Raw genomic sequence first — 9656 nt, 5'->3', positions numbered from 1 at the left:
GGGATGACCTGCAGCTGGCCCGTGGCCTGGCCTTGGCCCTGGATCATCACCGTCAGGCCCTGGGCCCCGCCGCCTGGCCGCTCTACTGCCTGGCTCTGCTGCTTCTGATGGGGGGGAGGTGGGAGACAGGGAGATGAGGGAGGGGTGATGCTTTTTGGAGGTAATGTACCGGTGCAACGGCAGCCTGGTCCCAGATCGGTTTGTCATGCAATATATAGCAACGACCATAGGAGTTGGCTAGGCAAACTGATCTATGACCAGGCAAGGGAGCACTACTCTTTAAAAAAACAAACAGACCATGTTGAAACTAGCACATATAGATATACTAACAGGGACATGAAAATGAGTTATTCCGATATTTCCCGTTGAATAGGACTAAAATCAAAACATACTCGTTTTGAAAAGTGCAGATTTACAATACACTAGGTGGGCAGAGCAGAAACCTATTGTCCCACTGTTGCCTGACATCAGGGTTATTATGGGGTAGCTGATGTTACCTGGGTGAGCTGGGTGAGTTGTGCCAGGGTGAGTTTGACCTGGCCCTGGCCCTGTTGTACCCGCTGCTGCGGCGTCTGGGCCGTGTTGGGCTGGCCCAGGGTTTTGGGGGTGCTGCCCATCCTCTGCCCGGCCATGGTGGTGACGGGGCTGGCACCTGAGATGGCCGTGGACACGGCCTGCCCACGGATGATCTGGGTCACCACCTGCTGGCCCGCCTGACCTGGAGGAGGAAAACACACACACACACACGTAAGTGGACACACACACAAGTCCAGACACATAAACAGACCGAAAGGCAGACAGACAGAGTCAGAACTTGCATGAACACAAGTTAGTGAAAGAGACTATTCTAACTGGTCTATCAAGCTAAAATGGAGTAGGTAAATACAAGCAGCCTACCTTGCTGCACCATGAGGGGGGTTCGGAGGATGGTTTTACCCATGGCGCCTGTCTGATGGATGGGGGTGCGGATCACAGTCATCCCCGGACGGATCTGGCCTCCAGCGGTGAGCACCTAGAAACACAGCCAAGATCAGAAACACTGGGACCCTTATACCATAGGGACGACACTGACTCCAGTGAAGGGTTGCTGTTAATAGTTCATGGGGAATTTTTTCAATAACGTGTCAATCACGTGTTACTGCTAATGACCTGTTTTAGAGGGATGGGGGAGTGACAAGGGGGCAGAGTGGATGTTGGTAAGGGGGAATTTGAAGATCTAGGCAGGGTTACCGTAAAGCCCTTTGTGACAACTGATGGTGTAAATAGGGTTTTATAAATAGATGTGATTGATTGACTGACAGATGGGGAAAGATGGTCTATGGGGTGTTACCTGCTGTGGTGAGCCTGGCATGCCCGGCCTGATGTTTATGGTTGTGGTGCGAGGCTGGAACGAGGCAAAGGTCTGGGCGCCGCCAGCTTGGCTTGAAGGGATGATGCCCAGCACCTGCTTCTGAATCATACCTGGGGAGAGGAGAGGACATATTATTACTGCGAACCCACACATACAGGATTGGTATTTATCTAATACTTGTTAAAAAAGGACCTGTAAGTAAGCATTTCACTGTTAGTCTACACCTGCTGCTTACAAAGCATGTGACAAATAAAATGTGATTTGATTTATTTCACCATAACATGAGCATTATGGACATAATCAATACTCAGAATATTCAATATTCAGAATAKACTTGTGTGTTATTCTGACTTTTGATGATCAAATGCTTCACATTTAAAAGACAGAAATGAATCCACTCCAAAATTCACCAACATCTGTTAAAAACGATCATCCCTACTCTAGCTTTTCACTTTTGTCTTTTGGAAATGAAGAAAACTGAAACGTCCCCTCAAGGCTATAGCGGTTTCACATGATCAGGTATAGAAACAAACTATCCATTCTGCACAGTTCATGATGTATCAAAACGTCACTCAATAAATGTGTCCATGACTTCTCACCAGATAACCCCTCTCCCGATTTGGGCGGCGCTCGGGCTCGCCGGTTTACTAGCCGCCACCGATCCCTTTTCCTTTTCTGTTTTTTTTGTCTGTGTTCAATTTCACACCTGGTTTCAATTGCGTTTATTTCTGTGTTATAGCAGGGCACTTGTTTCCTGCCTTATTTCGTGCGGATTAAGCTTGTGGGGGGTTTTGCGCTGCGTATCGTTGATATTTCTTTTCTCGTATTTAGCGCATGTGTAGTTATTGTTCCGGAACTGGAGTTTTGGTGTCCTCCGTGCGTTTGGCACGAGTTTCGGTTTTGTTTTCACTGATCTGCTCTATGAACTGTGAGACCTTTTATAGAGGGATCTGTGCCAATTGTGTTATTGGTGGACTATAATATATATTAATTATTATATTAAACACGCTTCTCAGTATCCCTGCTCTCCTGCGCCTGACTCCTACACCTCTCACCGAGACGCACCATCACAAAATGACTTGTGGACTTTGTTCCTTTCATGTTGCAACCCTCTCTGATCTTGACCACAGTAAATATTAACCCAGCAAGTAAACAACATCAAAACAATCTTCAAACGGGGTATGTTGGTTTGAATCCATCACGTATGACCCGCTCATAAATGAGGTGTGGATTTTCCTTGAATTCATACGTTTTTATTTTCCTCCGACAAAGCGAGTGTTTCATATCCGTTACTTTGGCCGCGCTTCAATATTTTCAAACTCACGTGGACACAGGACGGCAACCGAAAGGAAAATGCGTTTCCTCAAAAGATCTGAAATTGTTSTCTTTTTCTCTCTCTCTTCACAATCTCCTCTCTCTGTTTTTTCTGTTGCCTTTTTTCTCTGACCACAAAACCGATCAGGTAAAGCTATACATCAATGGTTTCCCCTCTTCAAATAGCAGAGGTTAAACCAGCTACAGTAGAAGACTGGGGAGTTTCTGTTCTGGCACCGACATCAAATGCCCACTTCATAAGAGTAGCTGTTTGGAGAGTCGGTGAGCTAGCYAGCAGGCGACACAGAAAGAAAGAGGGGGGTAGAAATCCTTCCATCCTCCATCTCTCTATAGCGGGTTACCTGTCTGACGAACCAGACCTCAAGGTAAACTTGTTTTCCTGCTCCGCTTCCTTAGCACGCTCCAAAACAAACAGGCATTGAAACAGTCACGCTGGAAAAATATACTACTGCTCTTTATTACCAGCTCTCTCTCCCTTCCTGGTCGACAGGATGAAACATGGGTGTCACTAGACAGGAGCGCTGTTTGTTTGCAGAGTAATTTAGCCTATCCTCTTGAAACATGGATGTGTCTTGTGTGTGAGAGAGCATGTGTGTCTGTGTGTKTATATATATATTCAAGGAGTGTAGGCATGAGCCTGACCACCCTTTTATATAGATAATTGGAAACAGGAAAGATTTTGTGAAATACGGGAGGCAAAAACGGGTTCAGAACAAGGTCATGTTTTTGCATTGTATGAGTTTWAGTATTTTATATAACTKGGCAAGTCAGTTAAGAACAAATTCTTATTTACAATGACGGCCTACCGGGGAACAAACWGCCTTGTTCAGGGGCAGAAGGACAGATMTTTACCTTGTCAGCTCGGCGATTCGTATTGGCCAGTAATAACGACGAAAAAGCTAAGCAGCCTTATTGAAGTAAGACAACGTTTCGGCGCAGATAAGTCTACAAGCATAAGTTAAGCATCTCCCCCTTTTAGCCACTAGAAGACTGCCTCACCTACAATCACTCACACACTAACAAACCAAGTACTAGTCCAAGTCAGTCATCGTGAAGCATTAATACTTACAGATATTCAYTGGGAATTTCAATAAATTGCCATTTGGGCTGAATAAACAAATGAAGGATGGTGCCTTTAAACAGTGTTGTACACTCGTCATCAACCCACTATTAAAAGGTGAAATCAAACGGGACAGTGGTTCTAAAAATATGAACCATCACCTCATCCGATGAGTCAATATTGACTTCTAAATTAGCTAGCGTGCTACTTCAAAAGACGGTCTTGGCTATGTTCTTAGACTACACAGTCTACCATTCTGTCCCACCTAAAATAACAACGTTCTATTCCATTACCATGCCGACAGGGCACAAATAGACATGATGTGCATGTGCCACTCCAGACTGAGCCACTGACTAACGGGTTGGCGCGTGGCGGGGCACCACAATGGGGCTGGCATCGAGTGGGCACCGCACCACTAGCCTGGTCAAGAGGACAGACCTTACCACAGTCTTGTGCCACATCAGGTGTTTGAGACAGTGCTTCCGTCAATAGTGGTAAGTTAGGCTAGTGGTTGGAGAAGACGGCGGTTGGTAGAGAAACATTTTGCGTTCAGTCATCCATCCTTGTCATCATGGAAAAAAAGGGAGGAATGAACGATGCATTTYAACAGCATTTAAAACAGCACCTCTCTCTCTCTTGTTCAATTTAACATTATTGTACCAGGTTGTCCCATTGAAGTCAAAATATCTGTTTTTCAAGTGAAACCTCTCTCTCGCTGTGTCTCTGGTGTGGGCACAGGGGAGTTACTGTACCTCCTTGAGTGGTTGGCACGTTGACAGTGACAATCTTGCTGTTGGCGGGCAGCGGAAGCTTGGCGGTGAGCACCTTGCCCCCCATGGACGTGCCCGTGATCTGGAAAGTCTGTCCGGRCGTCGTGGCCACCGTGCCCGGCGAGGCTACAGGGAAATATGCAAATGAGGCTCCGCTCGAGAGTCAAACAACAACCGCTGCTAAACAAGCACAGCTGCCAACGCTGACTAAAACAGATTTAGTTTGTTAGGGGTCGATTCATACACCAACCACTACTACTTTCTATTTGCAAGGATTCCCTACTAAGTAAAAAATATCACGAGTATAAATAAAATCGGAACACATTTGAATGAGATTCAATMAAGTAATTCTCTTTACCAATCTACTGGCTTGTGAACAAAGAAAAGGACCTTTGACCMTTGACATACCTCCACTGGGCTGCCCCTGCTTGACCCAGGAAGCAAACGACTGCTGGAAGTTCTTGTTCTGCTGGAAGGTGACGGGGGTGCCCATCTTGGTAGCCAGTACCACTTTGGTTCCGGGGGTGGCCTGGCCCGACAGGGTCACTACCTTGGGGGTGGAAGCGGGGGTGGCTGGGCTCCCCGTGGTGGTGACAGTGGTAGAGCCAGTGCCCGTTTTCTGGTCCAGACGCTTCTAGAACAAGAGAAACCGTGAAGTAATCCGGAAAACACAACAAAACATCCCTATTTTCCACACGGCTAGTGGTGCTACTCACCTTGGCCTGTTCCACCGCCTGGGCTTTCTCCTTCTCAACCCTGTGAAGACAAAAATAAATGTATCATACACAAACCACAGACAGAGCTGGAACATAACTCTTTCCCCCCAGCTATACAAAAACTATAGTAAATCAAATTTAGGGAAATTAAGCAACATTTATTTTTTATTTTTTTCGTCTAAGAGAGTCGAAGTGAGTTCAAAACAGAAGATAATGACCGTTGAATTTACAGTTCACTCAAGAGAATAGCATGGAGTAGGCAGTTACTATGSCCCCTAGATCTAATGCCCCCATGCCCTCTGACCTCTCGGAGAAGGCCCTGATCTCCCAGAGGTCCAGCTCCTCCTCGGCCACCCAGGACTCAATCACCACCGGCCCAGTTTCCTTTTTGGGCTCCGGCTTCTTGGGCCGCAGGTTGCTGGAGCGCAGGCCTTTCCTCTGTGGTGTGTGGGTCTCTGTATGTGTGTGGAATGGATGCAAGAGAAAGGGGGACGGTAAGGGTGGTGCAAGAAAACAAAAGTAGAGGGGGAAGGAGTGAGAGAAGAATAAGAGAGAGAGAGATCGAGTCAAGAATGACATAAAATGAAGCAACCTTAATGAGAAAAAAACATCACCACTCTCCTCTCTTTTACATTCCATGTGGAGTTTTATTCTAGCCGGCTGCTTCTCCCTCACCTTTCGGGGTCTCGGGAGTGCCGAGGGGGCAGATGATCTTGCGGATGCAGTATTCCGAGCGGATGCCGTAGGGCCCCACGTCGCGGCGCTTGATAATCTCTGTGGTGGTGATCTCCGTCTCGGAGGTCTCTGTGGCAATGAGTGGGGATAGGGCTGGGTTGGTGTAGGATGAAGGAGGAGGAAGATGCAGAGAACAACTCCCAAGACATGACACAGTAACGACTTAATACTCTGCCATTCAATACAGTACACAGGAATGACATTCCATGGGAAAAGCCTCGGACATTTGAGTAAAAAGTCAAAAGGAGTAGCAGAGGAAATAGGCTTCATAGTGGATATTTTAGGATATATACCCCACTACGTATTTATTTGGACAGTAAAACTAAAACCTTTAATTTGGCTCTATACTCCAGCATTTTGGATTTGAGTTAAAAATGTTCATACGAGGCGACAGCACAGAATGTCACCTTTTGATTTGAGGTTATTTTCATACATACAGTGCCTTGAGAAAGTATTCATACCCCTTGACTTATTCCACATTTTGTTGTTACAGCCTGAATTCAAAATGGAATAAATATATATTCACATCCTTGAGCCAATACCTTGTAGAAGCACCTTTGGCAGCGATTACAGCTGTGAGTGTTTCTGGGTAAGTCTCTAAGAGCTTCCACACCTGGATTGTGAAACATTTGCCCATTACTCTTTTCAAATTARTCATGCTCTGTCAAATTGGTCGTTGTTTATTGCTAGACAACACGTTTAATGTCTTGCAATAGATTCTCAAGTAGATTTAAGTCAAAACTGTAACTCGGCCACTCAGGAACATTCCTCTCTAGGTTTCTTCCTAGGTTCCTGCCTTTCTAGGAAGTTTTTCTTAGCCACCGTGCTTCTACAGTCATGGCCAAAAGTTTTGAGAATGACACAAATATTAATTTTCACAAAGTCTGCTGCCTCAGTTTGTATGATGGCAATTTGCATATACTCCAGAATGTTATGAAGAGTGATCAGATGAATTGCAATTAATTGCACAGTCCCTCTTTGCCATGCAAATGACCTGAAGCACCCAAAAACATTTCCACTGCATTTCAGCCCTGCCACAAAAGGACCAGCTGATGTCAGTGATTCTCTCGTTAACACAGGTGTGAGTGTTGACGAGGACAAGGCTGGAGATCACTCTGTCATGCTGATTGAGTTAGAATAACAGACTGGAAGCTTCAAAACGAGGGGTGCTTGGAATCATTGTTCTTCCTCTGTCAACCATGGTTACCTGCAAGGAAACATGTGCCGTCATCATTGCTTTGCACAAAAAGGGCTTCACAGGCAAGGATATTGCTGCCAGTAAGATTGCACCTAAATCAACCATTTATCGGATCATCAAGAACTTCAAAGAGAGCGGTTCAATTGTTGTGAAGAAGGCTTCAGGGCGCCCAAGAAAGTCCAGGAAGCGCCAAGACCGTCTCCTAACGTTGATTCAGCTGCGGGATCGGGGCACCACCAGTACAGAGCTTGCTCAGGAATGGCAGCAGGCAGGTGTGAGTGCATCTGCACGCACAGTGAGGCGAAGACTTTTGGAGGATGGCCTGGTGTCAAGAAGGGCAGCAAAGAAGCCACTCCTCTCCAGGAAAAACATCAGGGACAGACTGATATTCTGCAAAAGGTACAGGGATTGGACTGCTGAGGACTGGGGTAAAGTCAWTTTCTCTGACGAATCCCCTTTCCGATTGTTTGGGGCATCCGGAAAAAAMCTTGTCCGGAGAAGACAAGGTGAGCGCTACCATCAGTCCTGTGTCATGCCAACAGTAAAGCATCCTGAGACCATTCATGTGTGGGGTTGCTTCTCAGCCAAGGGAGTGGGCTCACTCACAATTTTGCCTAAGAACACAGCCATGAATAAAGAATGGAACCAACACATCCTCCGAGAGCAACTTCTCCCAACCATCCAGGAACAGTTTGGTGACGAACAATGCCTTTTCCAGCATGATGGAGCACCTTGCCATAAGGCAAAAGTGATAACTAAGTGGGCTGCCATCATTCAGGATGTGGCCCAGAAGTTAATTGACAGCATGCCAGGGCGGATTGCAGAGGTCTTGAAAAAGAAGGGTCAACACTACAAATATTGACTCTTTGCATCAACTTCCTGTAATTGTCAATAAAAGCCTTTGCCACTTATGAAATGCTTGTAATTATACTTCAGTATTCCATAGTAACATCTGAKAATCTAAAGACACTGAGMCAGCAGACTTTGTGAAAATMWATATTTGTGTCATTCTCAAAATGTTTGGCCACGACTGTACATCTGCATTGCTTGCTGTTTGGGGTTTTAGGCTGGGTTTCTGTATAGCACTTTGTGACATTGGCTGATGTAAAAAGGGCTTTATAATTACATTTGATTGATTGATTTATTCACAGTCTTCTTGGTAAGCCAACTCCAGCGTAGATTTGGCCTTGTGTTTTAGGTTATTGTCCTGCTGAAAGGTTAATTCATCGCCCAGTGTCTGGTGGAAAGCAGACTGAACCAGATTTTGCCTGTGCTTACCTCCATTCCATAATTTTTTATCCTGAAAAAATCCCCAATACTTAACGATTATAAGCATACCCATAACATGATGCAGCTACCACTACGCTTGAAAATATCGAGTGGTACTCAGTAATGTTAACACTTTGTATTCAGGACAAAAAGTTCCTTGCTTTGCCTCATTTTTTGCAGTTTTTCTTTAGTGCCTATTTACCAAACAGGATTTACATTAAAAAAGAAACCTTTATTTAACTTGMCAAGTCATTTAAGAACAAATTCTTACTTACAATGACGGCCTACAGGGGAACGTTMGGTTAATTGCCTTGTTCAGGGGCAGAATGACAGATTTCTACCTTGTCAGCTTGGGGATTTGATCCAGCAACCTTTCGGTTACTGGCCCAATGCTCTAAACCCTAGGCTACCTGCCGCCCCGCTACCTGCATGTTTTGGAATATTTGTATTATGTACAGGCTTCCTTCTTTCCACTCTGTCATTTAGGTTAGTATTTGAGTAACTACAATGTTGTTGATCCATCCTCAGTTTTSTCCTATCACAGCCATTAAACGCTGTTACTGTTTTAAAGTCCCTGTTGGCCTCATGGTGAAATCCCTTAGCAGTTCCCTTCCTCTCTGGGAACTGAGTTAGGAAGTACACCTGTATCTTTCTAGTGACTGGGTGTATTGATACACCATCCAAAGTATAATTAATAACTTCACCATGCTCAAAGGGATATTCAATGTCTTTTCTTTTTTTTTACCCATCTACCAATGGGCACCGAAGACGTGGATGTCGATTAAGGCAGCCRCCAGGCACCTCTCTGATTCGGAGGGGTTGGGTTAAATGCGGAAGACACATTTCAGTTGAAGGCATTCAGTTGTACCAACTGACTAGGTATCTCCCTTTCCTTTTCCAATAGGTGCCCTTTTTTTGCGAGACATTGGAAAACCTCCCTGGTCTTTGTGGTTGAATCTGTGTTTGAAATTCACTGCTCGACTGAGGGACCTTACAGATAATTGTATGGGGCAGAGTTGCGGTCATCTTTCAGAAATCATGTTAAACCCTATTATTGCACACAGAGAGTCCATGCAACTTATGTGACTTGTTAACCCCCTAGAGTCGATTGACGCGCCGGTGCGTTTATCTAAGTTACATAACAAAATAATCACTATGAAAATCCGTCAGTTTAACCCTCCTGTCGTGCTCGTTTTATGTTAATTAGTTCTGTGTTCCCGGT

The 9656-nt window shown here is 45.2% G+C and overlaps 1 protein-coding gene across 1 annotated transcript in view; it reads right to left on the bottom strand.

Moving 5' to 3' along the window:
* The window catches only part of LOC111982435 (nucleosome-remodeling factor subunit BPTF-like), a 59414-nt gene that overhangs the window by 11187 nt on the left and 38571 nt on the right, over positions 1–9656 (bottom strand). Inside the window, 9 exon segments of the mRNA XM_070433777.1 lie at positions 9–104; positions 498–718; positions 898–1012; positions 1331–1461; positions 4499–4642; positions 4925–5150; positions 5233–5272; positions 5537–5687; positions 5908–6060. Of these exon segments, the coding sequence (XP_070289878.1) occupies positions 9–104; positions 498–718; positions 898–1012; positions 1331–1461; positions 4499–4642; positions 4925–5150; positions 5233–5272; positions 5537–5687; positions 5908–6060 (1277 nt within the window).

The sequence above is a fragment of the Salvelinus sp. IW2-2015 genome, linkage group LG21 (assembly GCF_002910315.2).
Source record: "Salvelinus sp. IW2-2015 linkage group LG21, ASM291031v2, whole genome shotgun sequence".
In the NCBI taxonomy this organism is placed as follows: Eukaryota; Metazoa; Chordata; class Actinopteri; order Salmoniformes; family Salmonidae; genus Salvelinus; species Salvelinus sp. IW2-2015.
This window is presented reverse-complemented; position numbering and strand designations above follow the sequence as displayed.